A 21,062-nucleotide genomic window follows, 5' to 3' on the forward strand; every position below is an offset into this window, starting at 1 on the left:
AGCTCTCTTATGGTAACATCTGAGGCTAGATTAGTCTAAAACTGAAAGAATTATTTAATATTTTTTATTTACATGTGTTTGTTGAGGCTGCTTGTTTACCTGTAGTCCACTGGCACCCAGCAGTGGAACTGTCCTTGTTGCATTAACCTTAAGTTGGGTTCCTGGGCACTAGTGGGATCTAATCCACAAAAATTTTTCACTGAAATAGGTCGTGATAAGTATTAGATTATTTTGATTAGAAAAATTATTACTATTGAATTTTAAAATAATACACATTTGTAATCAGGGATATTGAGTAGCCATGTATTTGCAAGTGCTTGTACTCCTAAACTTTGAGAGAAAAATTACTTTAAAGCCTAAAAGAAACATTTTTCGTTTTTTAATGCTCTAGTGCAATATTTTAAGCTAATGGCATTTTTTTACCGACTGAAGTGAACCCAACTCATGAAACTTTTTATTCACTAGAAGTGTAGCTGATGCTTTTAAAAAATAAGGACTTAAGAACTTCCTCATGACAGCCAAACTTCTTGAAACCATATAAAAATCTGCTTAGATCATAACTCAGCCTTGCAGCACTGGTTTTATTGTGTGAAAAACCTATCAGAAATTGATTTATAAGCTCGTTGTTCCCTAGACGTGCCTGTTTGTTATGTAGGACTGTTCTTGTTTGTAGTCTGTGTTCCTTCACAGCATAAAACCTTCAGTCATCTCTGCAGTCATGTCTTACACTGTTTCCATCAGGTACTACTTCCAGTCATGAAGTTTTCCCTAATTTAATAAAGGTAAGGTGGGATAATTTGTTGATTTCTACCTGAAAGCATCATTAACCATTGCAAGAGGGGAAATTAAAGCATGGGTTGGGTGTCCTTTTTTCCCCCCCAAATCTTATTTTTGATGCAAAGGCAGTTCTGTCGCCAGCCAGTCCAGCATGCGGAGACTCTCCCCCCCGCCATAAAACAATGAGCACATTCAGGCACAACTCGTGTTTTCAGTTATTAAAAAACGGAGCCGTCTGTCTCTGCCTGTGACTTTAATCTTTAAGCCTTTATTCCCTGTACCCCACCCCCTCTTTCTTTCCCCAACCTTTTGTTTGTGAAGTGCAGGGCTACAGGATATGTGGGCCTGGAGTTTCTGAATGTATTGTACATTCCCCTGGCAATTACAGATGTTTATAACCCTGACTGATGTTATTTCAGTGTTGTGGAGGGTGAAGAGAAAATTAAAGAATGCATGTTTCATTGCCCCTAGCAGTCTTCAATTTTTTAATTTTTTTTTTTTTGAGGACAGGGGAGGAGAAAAAGAGAAGAAAATGCAAAATGTAAACTGTGTATATATTTTTTCTAAAATCTTGTTTAGCATTCTCAGATGAAACATATCTGAGAGCTGTGCAGGAATCCTCCCATAGTCTACCATAACTCTTCTGTTAGGACAGTGTGTTGCATGCAGTGTTGTAAAACGCATAATAAGACCGGATTTTAATACAAAACAAGCTCTTTATTGCAGGGTGCGTGACCTCTGCTTACTTTATTTCAAAGACAGAGACAAGGTAGCTTAGGGCTTGTAACAATTTTAAGAGCAGAATCACATTAATTTATTTTCAGCTTTGTATGGAACACTGGTTTGTTTTGGTTGGTTTTTTTTTTCCTTGTAGAAGAATGATTTAGAATCTGATGACTTGGAGTTTTACTTTTGGACTTGGTGACAGAATTGTTTAAGAAAATTTATTTTTGTTAGTCTTGTAGAAATATGCTCTTGATCTGTACAAGGTTTTAAATCATTTTCTTACTGGTGGTTGTTGAGCTATCTAAAGCTGCAGGTGCTCTGTAAGATTAATGTCCTTGAATTGGCAAAGGGGTGGAGAGAAGAGAATCCAGTAGGAAATCTCTGTGATCAAGGTGATATTTTATGTGTTTCTTGGGGATTCCAGTGCATTTCATGATTTTCAGAGCAGCTGGCCTAAAGCATTGAATTTAAGTAGAGAAAAGTTTAATGGAGTCAAGAATTTCAAGGTGGTTTCAGCAATATCTCTCAGGTACAACTTTCATATCTATACCTGTTTTTGACTGCATGCAAACTGCTGTTTATAGGTTTTAGAAGTTTGGAGTTGCATATCTAAATGTATTTTCAGGTCTGTCTACCTGTGCGATGGTCCTTATCGCTGATAACTGCTGCATGGAACTTTTCCTTAGACTGATCTTTCAAAGATACAGCAGGAGAGTGAACAAGAATTTACAGTGAGATATCCTTTGGCTAGGTAGGACTTGAAGTTAACACAAAAGATAGCAAAAAAGTCTCCTTGTTGTCTAATATTAAACTGATTAAAATATGTTTAAAGAAATTCTAACAGATGTTCCAAGATGTTTGCAATTCAGTAATTCTCCAAAGCACCCAGAGGGAGGCAATAGATGCATTGTAGTAACAATTCTCCAGTCCTCTGGGAAGCAAAAAACCATCTAGCTGGTCATTAAGCATAGCACATTCTTTTTATCCTGAGATAATCAAGTAGTAAAGTTGTGTATTGCTTGTGTAAGGATTTCTGAGATGTTCTGGTTCTCTTTGTGTTACAACATGGGGGCATGGATGTGATTGAATCCTAGATATGCTAATGGAAAGATACCATCTTGTACAAATGTTAAACGAACTTGAAAAGTTGAAGAGCTGAGTGTGAAATAGCACTGATAGAGAATAGAATTTATAGAAACTTGGTACTTATTGTTCATGAGTCTGTTTTTGCCCCCTCTCTGAGTCTAGTACTGGGTATGTATGTAATCAGTAGATTCAAATATGGACAGAAATATGAACACATTCGTTAGGAAGCATTTCAGTTGGTCTGTTCTTGGAAGTCAGAATGGTAAATTGTCTGAAAAGCTAATAGAGGAGTTCACTTACTGAAACAGCTCACTGCTTGGAAGGAAAACGTGTGCACTGGTGGCTGTTCATGTGCTCCTCTCCCTGAATCAATCTTGGAAAATATATCAAGTTACTCCAGTAATTTTTGTACTACTTTTCCCTTTCCAGTATGAACCTGGTTTTGTATGACTTATCACTGATAATGAAAGGCACACTGGTATAGCCTGCTGTTGGCTCTGGCCTGAGGATCCTGTGTTATCAGGGAGGTAGCAGGAATTTCCGTGGTTGTAGGTACCACAGAGGCTTTCACTCAGTATTTGTCTCCACACTCCAGATAGTGCAGAAACCTCAGGTGCAGCATTCTTGAATCTGGGAATAGTCTGTTTCTGTCTGGTGTGAACTGAGTCATTAGAGATGGAGCAGAAGACTCCAGATGTGTGGAAGTCGGTCAGAGCTGGGGATGGGCTCATGCCCTCATTCATGCACGTTCAGTGCCTTTGCTGTTCTTCCAGATGTTTGATTCTTTTTATACTGCTAAGCCACTATTTACTCTTTCAGGTCTTGGAAATAGCTTCAAAGATGGTGTGTGTCTGTTACGTTTGAAAGATGCAAAGGACAGAATGGTCATACTTGTGGTTATGTTTTTTGCAACATATTTAACATTATCACATGCGAATATAATTACTTTTTCTTTTCTTGAAACTTGGCAGGAGATCTTGTGGAGAGCAAATGTAAAGCTGATATGGGTCAAGACTATAAAAAGGGTTTTTTTTTCTTCTTGGTCCTCTGACCTGTTTGCTTTTCAGTGTTTACAGTAAAGACTTTATGGACCATCAGGGACCATTTATGGTCACTATGTAAGGCCCAAGTGTAGTGTTACCTTATGACTGTTCAGAGCAGTGCAAAAACACACGTGGCCTTGATACCAAACCAAAATACCTCTGAATAACAAGTCTGAAATTTGACCTAATCACTCATTAGGCTCTAGGAAAGCTTACTAGAACCCTGAGCACACAGTATTGTCGGAGGTGGTCAAAACAGGGTTTTACATCCATTTTGCTTTTTTTTTTAAATTTTATTTTATTTTTTTTTTTACACAGCTTGCTGTCATGTTGTTTCAGAAACTTTATTTTATGAACTAAACAGCTCCAGGCAGAAGGAGCAAGGCACTTCATTGGGAATCTGTAACTTTGAGTTTGATATGAATTGGTGGAATTACAGGTGCCATTTTTGTATGACATTTAGAAACCTAGAAACTCGACATGACTGTTTCTTGTTTGTTTCTTGTTGAGATATTTTATAGCCTGGATTCCAAAATATGAAACTGAACTTTTTTCTGCTAGGTGTAGTCTAGGCAGGTAGTGCAAAAAACAAATAGAAAAAATCCCGCAAAAACTCCCAGACAAACCAACTTTACTACTTGGGTAGTAATAACCCAGTTGGTTTCTTCTGTGTTTTCTTTTGCTTTCAAGTGTATGAAATACTAGCTTTTCTTACTATATGCCACAGAGTGTACTTCATGGGTGATGAGCTGTGTAATGACATCCCAGTCTAAAATGCTAAGTAACTTCACTGTAGTTTTGTGCAGTATCCTAAATATTTAATTTCTCATCTTTTACTGGTGTCTGTATTTGCATATACACATATATGAATGACACTTTAAAAAGTTAATGTTTGCTAACTAATTCACAATTTATGCACTTTCGACTTCAAGCCAAGAAAGAAATTAATGCAGCTGAAATACCACGTTGTTGTGTAATTCAGCAAATGCTACTTTTTATTTTTTTTTCCAGCAGTCATCTGTGTCTACTCAGAATGATTGTTGCTCTTCCAAGATATAGTAGGGTTTTAAAAAGCCTGCATGGTTAATGTTTTCAGCGTTAAAATAAGTAGAGGTCTGTTTTGGACTCTGTCCAGTTTGTGCCCTGTCAATATAGAAATTCAGATCTAGTAATAGGTAATATTACAGAAAAGTTCTTTGGTACATATGGAAGAAGGATGACGTCTTCTCTCATATGGTGCTTTACCTCCATTTTTACACATGCTATGTATTACATGGCATTTCTTGTTACAAGGCAAGGATTGTTTGCTCTACTCTCCCCTCATTGTCTATAGGATTTTCATTTGGGGTGATTTTCTGGTTTTCAACGGAAATATTTGAAACAACAGGAATTTAAATGCCAGACCCTAGTAGTCACTCATCTGGTTTGCTACGTTTTCTTTGGAAATAGTCAAACTGAATATTTTGGAGGGACAAACAAGAAAGTCAGTGGTGGAATAAAGTGTCCCTTGCTTTAAGTTTCACCTTAATACCTCTAACATAGGATAGAATCATAAATGTTTTATTAAAAAATGAAGCTTAATCTAGCTGGATGTAGCTTTAAAAATCTTAATGGTGTAAATATCAAAGCTCTGGTTTTTATTTATGTAAAGACAAATGGTATTTAGTGGCACGGAGTGTGAATTGTTGTGCTACTTAATTATATAATTGATTGTGCTGTTTTATTAGAAGTGTTTTATTTCCCTTCTTTCACTCAACTTCATTTGCTTTTGTCATTGTGTGCTGTTAACATGGATTTTTCTTTGTAAGTGAAGTTGTATGTCAAAGACCTAACTGCATTTGTCTCGTTTCCTTTTTTGAAGCTACTTTAAGATTCCTTTTCCAGGTCAAAATACAGTATTTTATTTCAGTATTACATTGTATATAGGTAAAGTCTAATACTAAACCTTTTTTGACTGCTTCTAAACTTAATTTTGCATTGAACAGTATATCATAACTGGATCTTTTCAGAATTTTCTGAAGCGATAGCACTAATTTTGTGTATATACACATGTACTTAAATTTCTTTCAATTCTTCCTAACTAGACATGCACTGTTCATTCAGCTTTAAGTTTCTCTGTAGTTCCTCAGGCTGCTGTTCAGTGAACCACTGGCCTGCAGCAGCGTCCTGTCCCTACAAATCAGGAGGTTTGCTTTGCCCTTTCCTTTTTTCCCTTTGCAGCTCTTGGCTGTTTGGTCCTGCTGCTCCCTTGTGCCACTCGGCTCTCCCTGCAGCAGCTGGGTCACCTTGCCAGTCTCAGGGATAGCTCTGGGTTGGACTGGCTGGTCTGAGCTTCAACTCTGCCTTTCATCAGACCCTCCATGAGCTGTGGGATGCTTAAATAAACACAGTGTTGGGGAGCAGGAACTTCCCAGCTCAAGGAACTGCAGCCTCTGTGACCAGGTGCCAGAGCCTTTTTTTAGTGCTCTGCTTCACTGACAACTGCTTCTAGATTGCTGCCTATGTACAGGTAGTGATGTAGATCAGCACAAAAACAGAGTGTGATTGCCCTGACTTGAAACCACATGGCAAGGCAAAAAGATACCTTTTTCCCTTGCATGTTTGTCTTTACAGTGGAAGTGAAGGAAATTAGTTGCAGCCTTTCCTTGGCTGTAGAAGGATGTATGTTTAGCTGTGGCTATTCCTTGTGCTGCTCTTGCTTATGCTCAGGCTGGGAGAAGGTGAGGTGTGCTTAGCTTCCATTTGTGTTGGAGAGAGGGGAGGGCAAGTGTAGGAAATTAAACTGTTACCTAAATTAAAAAGGTTCATAGTAATTTCTCTTTAGTAGTGAATTTCTATTTGGAAGGCTTTGGAGGAAGATTTCTCTATAATTTTATATATTTTTTTACAAAACTAACTTTAATGTGTGATTAACCGGTGAATTTACTCAGATTGCAATGAGAGCATCCTGCATTTGCCTTGTTTAAGAACAGTCTCTCTTCTGTAAGTCATGGAAGCTACCAGAGTATTCAGACACTTCCAACACACATGATTTTGGTCTTCCTCTGAAGAGGCTAAAGACAACATGGGACTCCTTACATTCTGTAAATCCTTGCTAAGGATTTCTTGATAACCTTCTTTCTTCCTGTGTTGTATTGCGTTTTTTGAGAATGTTTTCACTTTAATGTTTGTTTGTGACTTCTTTCCTTGATAACTCATCCATTTAATATAAGCTTAATCCTTTGTACAATATTGCAATAGCTACACCAGAATCTAATGATAAATTATTGGAAGATATTCCTCAGTCTTTCTTAGCATGACCTTCATGGAGGTTTTATCAGCTTTGTTTGTGCTACTTCAGCATGGCTGATCAAGCTTATTGACATACTCTAATCATTACAGGCATTTCCTCCCTTTGAAGAACACAGACTTGTTTCTGACACATAGTTAGAACTTATTCAAACAAAATAGATCCTTGGATGACTTGACAAAGGAGAGGTTAGAGGCCTTCATGCCTTTATCCTCTTCAGAACAGTATGGCACACTGTTTCTTCTGGCAGGTAAGTGTAAAGTATATTCAAGGGGATTCTTGTGTGACATCTTTTGCAAAAGAACCATTTTAGTTCTTATTAGCAGTTAGCACCTCCTAGTTGTAGTTCAGTTGAAGACACATTTACAAGTAAATAATTGTAATAGATGGGTTATTTGATATACAAGAAATTGACTCCTTAGAGTAAAGCCCTTATGGCCACACTGCTTTCCCTTTCTAGCTCTGTTACAGATCAACAATGGTGGTTGGGTTTTATCTGAAGAGAACTCATGCAATGACATAATGCTTCTAATTTTAAGCTGTACTGTGCACTCAGAAGGGTTGTGGGTTGCCAATCTGATGCTTGCAATCAGATATTCCAAGCAATCCAGGGTTTGAAGCTGCACAGCTCCCTGTTTGTGCTCTGAGCTGCTGAAGGTGTGCTTCGGAAATGATGGTGGAATGCTTGAACTCCAGGAGTTCCTCTTCTTTTCAAAGGGTTTGCTAACAGGAGTTGTATCAGTTTTGATCCATGATTTGCATTGCTTTGCTGAAGGTTTCTTCATGTGTAATTCATGTTCCCTCAGTTGTGTGCCTGCCTCTCTTCCCCCCCCATACCTCCTGTTTGAATTTTGGGAAATTCCATATCCTGTAAAACATCTTCCTTATTCATCACAGTGCCTCCCCTAAGGTAACTAGCAAAATCCTGTGTGACTTGTAGCATCTCCCAGGGTGTAACTGTATATGAAAGCAGGGAATAATTTAGTTGTTTCTGAATAAAGTTTCTTAACAAAAAAAAAGGGGGGGAGGGGGCTGGGAAAGGGGAAGTTGGATACTCACTGCATGATATAGACAATATTTCCTGAGACAGGAGATACTAACGTCAAAGAATTTAAAATAAAACATTGATTTCATTTTTTTCTTCTTTTTTTGCAAGTGGAATGGTGGAGGTAAAAATGGTAGAATAGTTGGTCTTTTTATCCCATGTGCAGATGAAATTGATTAAACCTTAAAAACTCGCCTCAGTCCACCCGGTTTATTAATTGAAGAATTTCCTCTTCCCCAGAATGGGAAGTGCACATTAAAACAGAGCTTTGCCCCTGAGTAGCAATGATACTTGAGAACGGTACATTTTCTACAATCCTATTTTCTCTTCTACACTAGAGGAAATCGTAACATGGTAAAAAGCATATTTAAAAAAAAAAAGTATGTTTAAGGAAGTCCTCTTTCATTTCCTTGTAGAGCATGAAATCAAATTATGGCCCATGGCCCACAATTATTTTATTTTTACATTTCAAATTCCATTTTCTGCTTCCTTTTGCTGCCTGTGAACAAGAGTTGTACTGTTTGTGCAAAGTCAGCTAAAAAGATTACCACAAACAGGACAGGACACAGTAGCTTAAAGAAGCCACCAGTCAGAATCTGTCCATGGTTGTGTGGCTTGCAAAACCTCCCCTTTGTTCACACAGGGACCTGATCCCTTCTTCTTCCCTCCACTTACCCAGCTTTTAACCTTTTGGAGCCAAATCAACTTTATATTGATATATTATCGGGAATCTAATGCAATACTTTAGTTATGCTTGCCAAAATAGTATGATTTAAAAATGCTCTCATTTTCTTGATTTACTTTTGGTAAAGACAAAGCAATTGAGATTCTGCCTATTTGCTCAAAGTGCTTTTTGGGTGTCCTTTTCAGTAAGGATTGAATTGGTAGCTAATTTAGTGCTTGGAGGTTATAACTGGATGCTTCTGGAAGTGGGCTCTGTGCATGTATAATAAAATAGTAATACATTTTTGGAACTGATAAAGCAATACACGAAGCTGAAGTATTTGGGAGTTTGTTTGTCTTCCTAGAGCTAATAATGTCCTCTTTTTCTAAATTAGTGTTAATGTTATATTTTGCTGCAGGGTCAAATCTCAGTCTGGGAGTTTGGGTATATCATTTACAAGCATGTAACAGGCTGTGCAAATGGAAGGTGTTTTGAGTTCGTGTGTATGGAAAACTGCAACAGCCTCTGATTGAGGTTGAAGGAAGTTTGTTATTTAGGATGTAATGTTCTGTTCCAGAATAAAATATGGCAATTAGAGTGCTCTACTGATTTTGAAAATGCATCTGATGTCTTGGCTACTCCCATGGTGTTCCCCTTCAAACACTGGTGTAAGAGCTGGTTTTTACTAATTGTGCATGACACTAACCACATTTATGAGGAGTGAATTTGATGGAGGGGGTGAAGGTCTGCAGCCTCATTGCCTAGAGCTCTGGGTAGGCTTTTTTCCTGTTTCAGCAAAGGTTTGAAGATACGTTGTGCTAAATAATGTAGATGTAATAATAAATATGCTAAATATAGAGAATGAAGTGAACTTTCTCATAAAGATTAAAAGTTTATCAGTACATACTTTTAAAATGCATACTATTCTTTTTCAGTGTACTCAGGTAGCAGGTGATGAGTTCTTTCAAGATCCAAGAGTGAGAGCTAGCTAGGGATGATGTGATGCAAGTGGTATCATTTTGCTCTGCCCATGAAGAAATTGTGCTGATGGCCACTTTAGGAAAGGTTGAGTTGCTGCCTTCTGCTCTTTGGAAACTTGTCATAATCTCTGACATCTGTGATTCTACTAATCTTCTGAGTAAAGAGAAATAAATTACTTCCTTGATGACTTTTTAGAATCAGATACTCCTCAAAATTCAGGATCAAGTATGGGCTGCGTGTTCAAAGCAGTAGCTGGACTTTATCTTGTCTGCGGAGGTGTTTTTCTTATTTTCTGAGTTTTGTGTTCTGTGTCACTTTTGTGGGACAAATGAGTGCTGCTGCCTCCAGGTTTAGCTGGCACTTGCAGTCTTCGTGATGCTGTGCTGCTGGTCTTGTTACTCCTGTATCTGGCTGTCACCCAGAATCTCTCAGTTCATGTTTTATCTTTCTTGTTTGTTTTTCTTCACTTAGACTATCTACTTTATTTTTGCTGTGGTTTAGCTGCTTATCTTTGAAGTATAATTCCCATCCTTCTCCACCCCCTTGTGTTTTCTGATGACAACTAGTTTATTTCATTTGCTTTTTACAGGGTTTCATCTGAGCTGTGTCATCACGCAGAGGGTATTCCAATAATTGATCTTGCATTTTCAAGCAAAGTGAGAAATCACACGTCAGGATTTATCTTTCTAAATGTTCTTGAACATGTCTTTTATAGATGAAGTGGAAAATAAAAGGTTATACCCCTGTTTTCTCTGTAGAAGAAATAATTTGAGTATCTTAGTTTAACTTTTTCATTGATTCTATGTGACCTGCTTCAGTGCAGATAAAATACTTTTGATTGCTGTGCTTCCTTGTATGCAGACCTGTCCTTTGCATGTGTCTCTGCTTTGTTCAACATAATTTCAAGCCATTTTCTTGCTCTGAAGGCTTGAGGAATACTCAAAAGCATCTATGATCTCTCCCATATCCCTGTTCTTATCTGTGTAGGCCCATATTCTGTCTCTTTTTTTGACTAGTTCATTTCTCAGTTCTTTCAGGTCTTCTGTTCCATTTTGCACAAGACCCCATGGCTGGCATTCTGTTGTCAGATAGTGTGGGTGTGAGTAATATTGTCACCTTGTTTTATTCTTGTTACTAGTTTTGGAGTTTCCACATCTGTAGTATTTTTATGCCCCAATTGAAAAATCTTTCCTAGTGAGATTGTATTAATGAGAATACTCATATAATCCATCCTCACTTCCTAGTTAAATCTTATTCTGCTGTAGAAAATTATTCAGAAATATTGTTCCTTTTGTTGACTGAACTCTGATGTGATAGTGAGCTCCTTGTTTACTAGAGATTATTTAAGTAGTGAATATGAAGTTGAACATTAAAGTCTGATGTTATCATTTATATGAGAAAAGAATGTACTGAAGGAGGTTTTCTGTGGTAGGTGGGAGAGGGTTACAGTTTTGTCATCTTGGCACAAATAACCTGCCAGCTTTCCTGATTTGAAATGTGACATTGGTGAATCCTTGTACACTTCTCTAGATGATTTTGTTTTACTGTTTAATGAACTATTATGCATGGATAATGGGCAATGAAGGAAATGGTTTTAGAATAAAACAATATGTAAAACTATATAGGAGGAGATGGGGGATTGGGAAGAAGGTGGATTGTCGAAGATGGTTTGTTAAACAGCTCAAAGACGGAAGTTGAGGAACTAAATCTTAGCATTATTTTTTTCAACTTGTTACCCAAGGGTCCTGTAAACCTGAGCACTCCTGCCTTGATATGCATGAGTAGACATGTACAAAACATCACAAAACATCCTAATGCCTCAAGAAGAATGCAGTTTAAGTATTTCTGCGCATGCTGTAGTGCTTTTTGCCTTGGCTCCATGACTCCTTTGAAGGGCAGCAGCTTCCCACCCTGCTTGTGTGCAGCTCTGCCTGCCATGCCTTCTGTCCCATCTTGTGCCATCTCTTTGGAGCTGTGGCCAGTCAGCACGCTGGGGCTCTGGAGGAGGCACAGTAATTGTGCCAACAATGTTTGTGAACTTGTGTGTGCTGCTGCTTCCTTGACTTGAAGTGTTTTTTGTCTGGAGTGTCATGGTGTGTCTTCTGGTGTTTCTGGAACTTTTCCATGGACTGTGCAGTTATTTTTCTTTGTTCATCTTGCCTTTGCTATGCAATGCCCTGCAGTAGACATTCTTGACCTTCTAGCAACTGGGCTGATGATTTTTATGGCTCCTTTAAAGTGTTGCTAATGGATTAATAAATACAGCAATTGTGCAAGCATTTGCTTTATAACAAATGTATTCAAAGCAGTTGATTTAGAGTTTGAAGATACAGTGGCCCCTTTTACTGAAATTACATACTACAGTTCAGTGCAGATTTTGTGGTCTTTTGGAGGAGAGAGATTCCACACTGTATATAATGCATCTTATCAGCTGCCCTTTTCAAGGCCAGATTTGGGTCTGGTTGCTTTGGCTTAATTCTGGAGCATGAGGATCGCTGTGCTTTAGTAATTGTAGTGGTGTTTGGTAAGACTCAAACTGCAGCATTGTTGTGTTACCAGAATGTCCTTTTTGTAGTATTAATGAAGAATTGGACTTGATAGTTTGGTTTTAATTTTTTATTCCCATTCATTAAGAGGATGTCAGCTGTGTGGAATAGTATAATACAAAATATGTATGTTAAGTTTAAAACAGCCCTGCAGTATGTGTTCATAAAAGTGGATCCATTCTGGTTGTTAAGTGCTTTGTCCCACTCAAACCATTTTCATGCTGTTTGTTTCCCTTGGTTTCTGACCTTTGGGTTTGCACTTGAGTGGTGTATAAAGTCTGAGCCATTTTTACAGCCTTGGTGATGTTTGTGTTGCAATTTAAGTGAGTTCTAAATCAATACAATTCCTGAAACAATAAAAATGCAAACTACTTTTGAAGATACAAAGCTCATCTTCAGTTTGTCAGGGAGAGATATTTGAAATGATTGGTGGAAATTCTGCAGAAGCTTTGGAAATATCATAATTATCCAACTAGTGCTCTGAAGGGCTTAACATTCATTATTACAAGATGAAAGCTCTGGTAGGTTGAAATAGTCATTTGTAGCCATAATTTTTTCTTCTTGTTGTAGTTCCCACCCGCTCTTTGACCCATGCACTTCAACCTCGGAATGATTTCCTATTGTGAGTTCATGGGAATTAGGAACAAGGGTAGCTGTTGTCATAGCTATTGTAAAAGCCTTAAAAAAAAAAAGTCTGGAGAGGGCAAAGGAACAAGGAACAGTTGTATTGATTTCTTGTTCTTCTGATCTTAAGGCAAATATTAAAAGTACTTAAGTTCAGAATGCTGGAATTTTACATGATTTCTAGCTTTTATAATCATTCAAAATGTATTTTTTTGGTATATGACTTTCTGGTAGTTCAGCTTTAAATTTTGTTTTACTTTATGTTTAAACTTTCTCAACATTTAGGTCTGTTGCACTTTTCTATTTTGGCATTCAGAGTATTTCAGTTACCTCAAATGAAATTAAAAAATTCTGAATGTAATTAGTGGAAGGCCCAACGTTCATCAAAAGCTTCCTTGTAAACTAATTTAATTCCATGAAATTCAAGTTGCTTCAATCAAAAGATTAAGGGTTTATGCCAACAATATTTTTAAAATAAAAATAATCCATATGCATGATAGGTAACTTCAGCCTAAAATTTAGGAGCTTTTCCATGGAGAGATCTAGAAATCAGATCTCTGGTCCTGTGTTTGAAATTACATGTTCAGGTAATGTGGATCTGAATTGAGAATGAATGACAATATATTGCAGGTTTTAAATTGCCTTTTCCTCATATTGAGGTACTGTAGCAATTCCTTCAGACTTGGAATAAACCTATCTCTGGTGATGATCACTGCTGTTACTTTTATCAAATTTTGGATTTGGAAAGAAAAATGGTGGGAAGCAGGTAGGGACTGAGGCTTGTGGATGTTGCTGTGGGGTGTGTGGTTGGCTCCTGTTGGGTTGCTCTGAGTGTGCAACTCTGCAGTGTTGCTCTGTGTTTCTTTCGCTCTATCAGATTCTTCATTAGCTTCTTAGATTATCACTTTTAATTGAGGCAGATGTTGTGCCTGTGTTGCTGCAAGCTTCATTTCTATAGCATTTTTTAAAATGCAGTGATAACAGCCTTAGACTTGAACTATCACATTTTTCCCTGGTTTTTATGACCTGATGGTAGCCTATAATAGCTTAAATTCAGTGGTCTTAATTTCAAAAGAGCTGTGGCATCCAGTGCTTACTTTGACTTGTGTTTGTTTGTCTTTCTGGGCATTTGTACATACGCTGACATTTTAAAATGGAAACTGTTTGAGAAAATGATCCTTAATCCTTTTATGCTGTGGCAATACTGACTGTGAGTTCTCCTCCAGGTGCCCAGATTATCGATTTAATGATGCTTGTAATAGATGTGACAAAAGGGATGCAGACGCAGTCAGCAGAGTGCTTGGTAATTGGGCAAATTGCCTGCCAGAAGATGGTGGTGGTTCTGAACAAAATAGATCTCCTTCCAGAGGGGAAGAGACAGAGTGCCATTGAGAAGATGACTAAGAAAATGCAGAAGACCTTGGAAAATACCAAGTAAGTGAACAGTGATATTAATAGGCAACTCATAACAAAATGTTTAACAAAAGTACCAACATTGCCCTTCCAATGTGCTTCTAAACATATTGGCACATCTAGTAAAAATGAGACGAGTGTGAAAAGATTCACAGAAACTCAGATGCAGTTCCAAATTCACATCTGCGAGTATCATGTGTAGAGAAATATTTTCCTATAATTAAGCTTTTCGGTTTAAAGAGCTGCCTGGAGTTCAGATAGGATAATACAAACCAAGAATATGCAGTTGAAGAACTGTTGGGTGTGTGTTTGGCTAGTTTTGTTTGTTGTGGGAGTAGGTGTTTTCTGTGTGGGTTTTTGTTGGTGGTGGGGTTTTTGTTTTGTTTTTGTTTGTCTCTGGTGGGTTTTTTTACTTGGGGGTTTGTTTGTTTTTGTGGGGTTTTTATTTTCTTTTAGCTCATGGGCTTTCAACTTTTGTTATGATCTTCAAGTCTGTTTCATTCCCGAGAAAAAGAAAGTGTTAGGAATTTGCCTTAACTGGGGAGGACAAATATGATTGCCCCAACTAGGGAAAGCAGAATGATGGAGGTTTATGTAATGTCATGTGGCTCTAGCTGGCACAGTATTTATCAGCCCTGTTTAGGTACATTAGTTGAGGTACATAATGAGTGAAGTGCAGGGAAATTCATGAGTGGAAATGTGGCTGTTTTGAAGTGGGAAGTTACAATATGCACACAATATTTATTTAGTGGTTACAGAAGCTGCAGCACAGCTTTGCTTTGCTTAGGAATGTAAGAGGATGTAACTATTGGGTCAAATTTTGAGTTGAAGAATCTAAGGAACAGGATTCAGAGTACAGAGGAGAGAATCATGTTTAGAAGTGCCTCCAAATGCACTATACAATTACTTCAGTTTGTTCTGGTGTATGGGAAGAAGAGTAAAGCATCTGTTTCAGCATAAATTTCTGTTTATTGCAATACAGTGCCCTGAAATACTTGTATGAAAATAATTTTCCAAAAGTTTTATGGTTAATCACAGGAATTTTCAGTGCACATTTTTATTGCCCTTTGTCCTTAGATGCCTCAGGCTTATGGCATGTAAACCAAGAAAATACTTCATGTGCCTGATTACTGCTGGGTCACTAAATACGCTCTCCTTATAGAACTTAACATTTCTTCTTTAGCAAGGCACTGTCTCTTCCCCCCAGTTTGCTCCCTTTTTGAGAGAAAATCAATGAGACCAGGGTGTCAAGAGGACGATAACCATGATAATTAATTTTGGTCTGAATCTGTTGTGTAACAACTAAGTACCTATGAGAACCAGCCACTTTTTGGTGTAATTACTGATTATTATTCCAGTACTTTGGTATATATTTTATGTCGTTAATTCTGATTTTTGCAAAAATGCCATAACAAACACTAGGAGGTTGTATTTTAGGGAGTAAAAGTTAAGTCTGCTGACTGAATTAGTTAAAAAGAAAGAAAGAAAAAGCTGCTGTAAGTTAAGGACTTGAAGAATAAAACTGATTGTAGGATAAAAGGTAAACTGAGGTCAGCTGGCAGTACTGCTCCTCTCTGAACCTTTGCATATTTGAGATTTGTGAGTTTTGCAGACTTTGATTTCAGTAGATTTAGATCTTTCTGTTGTCTACAGATCTTGCAGACTCAGGTAGGCATCATGTGGCATCTTGCATTTGGCTGCTGTTTTGAAGGTTATGACTTTACAGTTACAATTATAATTGTTTTAATGAAAGTTAAATATGTGCTAGTCTTCAGGTAAAATGACTTTGGATGCAAACCACTGCATTAAGACTGTGTAACAACAGACCTTTGCTTCTGAAATAAACTGAATCTTGCATTTGACTGTTACAGCATTGAATCAGTAGCTAATGTGGAACAGGATTGAAGCTTTCCTAGGGAAATCCAGTAGTGCTGATCTACTGGTAATTCAAGAAGAAACTCTCAGTTGTTCACATTGTGTGAAGGGCAGATCAATTGGAATTTGAGGGAGTTTCCTAGCCTTCAGATGAGCCTGGAAGTTCTTTATATTGACACACGTAGGAGATCTGTGGTCTAATGGTGAAAGTCTTTCTCTCTTTCAGGTTTTCTGGGTGTCCCATTGTTGCTGTTGCAGCAAAGCCTGGTGGACCAGAAGCTCCAGAGTCTGAGAATCCACTGGGTGTTTCTGAATTAATTGAGGTACTTGCTGCAGAACATCATAACACCATGAAAGCATCAATTCTCAGATGTTCAAAACCCTTAGTTACATGGCATGAAGTTTATACTGTGAAGGGCAGGACAGTTAAAATAACAGATCAGTTTGTAGCTTGCAATAGAACTGTCACCCTTTCTGTAATTAGCTCAGGGAAAGGAACACCTTTGCCCTGGAGGGATGCCACTGTTATTTCAGACAGCAGAAAACAGTCCCAAAATAAAGGCATCATTCTTTGAAAACTTGTCAAATTCTGATTTGGATGCTGCACGGTTTAAAGTACTTCTAAATTGCTGAAGTTAAGGTGCAGCATCAGTCATCAAAAAAATCTCAGGATGTCTGGCCCAGGGCAGCCAGAGATATCCTGCCTTTTGTATAAAGGCAGGGTATTCCACAGAGCTGCTGAGCTTTGAATGCTGCATCACCTCCCAGGTTCCTGTGGCTCAGGATGGGCATAGGGATGGGATGTAGTGTGGCCTCAGACTAGACTCAACCAGAACCAATCTGCTCACAGCAGTTTCTAGAGATGAGGAGATAGGCAAGTGCTTACTTCTGCCTTCATCTGGTTCCTGGTAGATTTACTGGGATGTTCCCTAGGGTTAAAACCTTGAAGGAAACACTCGTGGCATCTGTTCTGTCAACTGAGACCTAATGTTAGAAGAGCTGGCAAATGCTGTGTGAACCCTGCCATTGAACTTCAAGCTATTATCCCTTCTGTCCTTCATAAGAGACTCTGCATTGTTCTGCCATTACAACTTGGGCTGGAGCTGCAGTTTTTGACCTTAAAAACAGACATTAAAGGCCATACCTAGTGTATAGGCAGGTGGTATAACAGAAAGAAGTCAAAAGTGATTTGAGACAGGAGTGAACCAGTTCCTTTGAAGCACTGTTGAGTACATGACTGCCTTTTTATAGTTAAAGTCTTTTGTCTGATGATACATTTCAAGAAGCATAGTATTTGTCAACAAAAGAAAAATGCTAAACTCAAAATTTCTCTAGGAAATGGTACTTACATAGTTTTCCTTAGTGAATTGATCCTTCAAGAAGTGTTAACAGAAATCTGAAGGGAAAGTTGACTTTGAAAACTTAACCCAGTATTATAGTTTTTCTGGGAGGGAGGCAGAGATGGACTTTATGAGGCACTAATATCTGTATATAAGTTCATTTCCACAAAATCCAAAAAAGCTGAAGTAGCAAAACGTACTGTAAAATTGTACTTTTGAGGGAGGGGAGGAAAGGGGGGAGATGACACATGTACAGTTATTTTTTTTCCTTTGCTTTGCTGCAGTGTTTATATTGAGTTTGGCAGCAACTTTATCTCCACTGAGGTTTTGCTAACCAAGCTAAATGTACAGCACCAAATCTTTCTAAGGCAGAAAATCGAACTGTTCTTGCTGCAAGTGTGCATCTCCTCTATGGCACACACAGTTAATTTGGCATTGGTGAGTTCTAAGCTCATTGGGAGATGCTTGAAATCAGTAAAATTGCAAGCTTGTTCAATCAATCATCCACTTGCCTGCCTTTTGCTGTGTCGCTGTCATGACTTTTCACCCAGGCATGGTGCTGCTTTTATCTTTTCTTTCAGGTCTTGAAGTCTCAGGCTTACCTGCCATCAAGAGACCCCTCGGGACACTTCCTTATGGCAGTCGACCACTGTTTCTCTATCAAGGGTCAAGGCACAGTGATGACAGGGACTATTCTTTCTGGCTCTGTTAGCCTTGGTGACAATGTGGAGATTCCTGCCCTGAAGGTGAGTCTCTCATTTTCATTCCCCCTGGTTTTCCTGATAGAAAGAGACACTCAACAAAGAAGAGAGTGTTCTCTTCCAATCTGAAATTATTCAATTTTCAATTATTTTTTTTTTACTCTATTATAACCCAGCATGTAACAAGAAGAGGCATAGTGGTTTTTAAGTAAGGTGGTCAGTAAAGTTACCTGCTCAATAATTTAGTTGGATGAAGAGAAGACTGAGCTAGATTAGCATGTTAAGCTTTCAAATTCAGAAAAGCAAGGTGGGCATGTTTCCAAGATGGGATATGCCCATGTGTGGCTAGCACAGGTTTTTCCCATGAGAAGTTTTCTTGTGTTTTGTAAATAAAGATAAAGTTTGGATGTTTTTGGAACAGTGTCCCAGAACTTGGGCAGTGCAGGCCTGGCCAGTCAGGCCTGGGGGAAGGCTTCTGACTGACCAATCTGGGTGACTTTTGAGAACTCTATATATGTGATGAAATCAAAACAATAAAGGTCATTCCTTCTTGCCACTGAGAACTGATGCATTCATTACTCTGCTAGCTGCTCACAGCGACACCCAAGGACTAAACAAAGTTTGAGGGAGGTTACTTTCATTTGAGACATGCTGCAGTGAGAAGGTTTGCAAAAGAATCCAGGTAGGTAGGTAGGCTTCCAGAAATGTCTGAAAGCAAAGGAAATGACAGGAAGAGGGCATTGAAATGCTTGATGCACATTCTCTTTGTTTGCTGAGGCTTTAATTAGTGTCAGCATATTCTGAGAGAACTGCTGGGATGCAGTAGGTGGCTTGCTGCCATTGGGCTCTTCAGAGAGCCTTTAGAAAGTCAAAGAGACCTCTCAGTGGCCTTTGAACTGCTAAACTGTCGTTACTATTTGATTTCCTTAAACTATACTCATCCTTTGAAAGAAAACAAAGTGACTTTATGCTCGGAACATGTGAATCTATTTCACAGATGCTGCTTTGCATTGTGCTGATTTTCCCTTAGTATTGATTGCCAAAAATTAGTCAAGACTTGAGGAGTGTTTTGCAGCTACCACTTAAAAGGGGACCTAGCTGGTTACATTCTGTGGGCAGGCAAGTTTTGTCCTAGCAAGCCTGGATGAGACTCTTTCCATGCTGTCAGTATTATCTTCAAGTCATTTTACTGTAAGGGCCTTACTGTGAACATGCTGTTTTCTCATTTTTGACTGTACTGTTTGGACAAGTGAAGGACTAAGTGAGGCATTCTGATTTCACCTGAAGTATTTGGCTGATAACTGACAATCCATTTTTGGCCAGCCTCCTCAGTGATACCTGTGGAATCTAGTTTATATCATGTTGTCCTTTGCACAGAAGTGATTTGTATGATATGTGCTCTGTCATTTCTGCTTCCTCAGTGGAGTTCCTCACTGCCCATATTATTTACAGCATGCAGCCTATTTTGGGAGCCATGCCTTCAATTCCTGTAGGGAATATGCTTGCTGGGATTGGAGCTCTAGCTTCAACTTCTCCTGTTTTCTACTTGCCAGTGTTCTTTCCTTTTTCTGTCATGTCCTGTTCTCAGTCCTGGGCCTGCCTGTGCTCGGGGTCCAAAGAGGGACAAGTAGTTAGGAGTGCAAGGAGTGTGAGATGGCTCCTGCTAAAAGAGGACCTTGCATAGTGAGTTCACTGCTTTCCTTTTGGCATAGCACTGGCTAAACTTTCCTGTCATTTTGTGCTCCAGGAGATGGGGGAGACGGGGCAGAGTAATTACTTCTTGCAAAGAAAGAATGCATCACTAGATTGTATCTGGAAATGACTATTCTGCTTTTCACGTGCAGTCCAAGAATGTTTTGAAGAAATATGTTTAGGAATGAGTCTGCTTTTTGAGAATCCATATTGAAGGAGGAAATGATAAAAATATAGTGAATAACTTTGTAAATGGGTGTTTAAAAGGACAGTGGAAAAGACTTTAAGTGTGACTTTAAAAGATGCTTTTTACCCAAGTGATTGGGAGAGTAGTCACTGAAATGACACATAACTTGGCAGATAAACAGGTCATTTGCAAAGACAGATCACTTGGTTCTTATGGCATTAACAACTTCCCTCAAAGTTTTAGTTATTTTTCCAGTTGCTGTTCATGAATTAAACCTCCCACTGCTGTGTGTGACATAGATGTGTCTATACCTCTGAATGATGATAGCAGTGGTCAGAGTTTTGTGGTTTGGCACCAGCAACTCATGGAGGTTCACCTTCATGTTGCACAGGTATGGAAACCAAGGCACAGTAAAAGGAAGCAACGTTTGTAAGTTTGAGCTGTGTGTTGTACTTACCCCTGCCAGCATCATGCAGAGCTGGGTTAGGATACCTATAAAAGGTCAAACCTTTCTCAGGCCTACAAGGTAACGGAGGAAGCACATTTCACAACACGTTGTGCTTTATGACTCTCTCTGACCTTTTTTTGCCCTGACCCAATGGTAACTGAGATTGACAGCTGGTACCCGCTGGGCATTTAGGGACATTACAAACCAGCTGCTTTTTTTAAATTTGAAGAACCCTCTCACCAAATGATGTGGCATCACCTTCCAGTTCTACTAATGGACTTTGACATCTTTGACCGCTTGAACCTGCACAAAGGAGGGACACAGCAATTAAAAATAAACAGTGACATTCTCAAACGCCCATGCTTGCTCTGATTGAGGCTGAGAGCACCAGCAGTGCATGGATTCCTTTATGCTTTGCCTATGTAAATTGCCATCTGGGGTTGATTATCCATATAGCAAAAAGAAAAAAATTACATATATGTGTTTGGCAAAAAGCTTTGACACAGCAAGCAGTTCACTATCCAATTGAGTTAGCACTACTTGCTCCTTTGCACTTGAAATCCACCTTGAAGAGCATGAACCTAGGATTTCTGCAGCAAAAACATAGTGTTGGCAGAATTCTTAA

General features: G+C 38.6%; 1 protein-coding gene across 3 annotated transcripts in view; it reads left to right on the plus strand.

Moving 5' to 3' along the window:
* EEFSEC (eukaryotic elongation factor, selenocysteine-tRNA specific) overlaps positions 1 to 21,062 on the plus strand; it is a 121,569-nt gene that overhangs the window by 19,504 nt on the left and 81,003 nt on the right. For all 3 annotated transcript variants that reach the window (XM_085072609.1, XM_085072608.1, XM_085072607.1), the window contains exons 2-4: positions 14,008 to 14,215; positions 16,296 to 16,392; positions 17,991 to 18,155. In XM_085072609.1, coding sequence (XP_084928735.1) covers positions 14,028 to 14,215; positions 16,296 to 16,392; positions 17,991 to 18,155 — 450 coding nt within the window. In that variant the 5' untranslated portion in view covers positions 14,008 to 14,027. The remainder of the gene's footprint in view (positions 1 to 14,007; positions 14,216 to 16,295; positions 16,393 to 17,990; positions 18,156 to 21,062) is intronic.

Source organism: Lichenostomus cassidix, chromosome 12, assembly GCF_008360975.1.
Source record: "Lichenostomus cassidix isolate B80296 chromosome 12, HeHo_3.0, whole genome shotgun sequence".
NCBI classification, from domain to species: Eukaryota; Metazoa; Chordata; class Aves; order Passeriformes; family Meliphagidae; genus Lichenostomus; species Lichenostomus cassidix.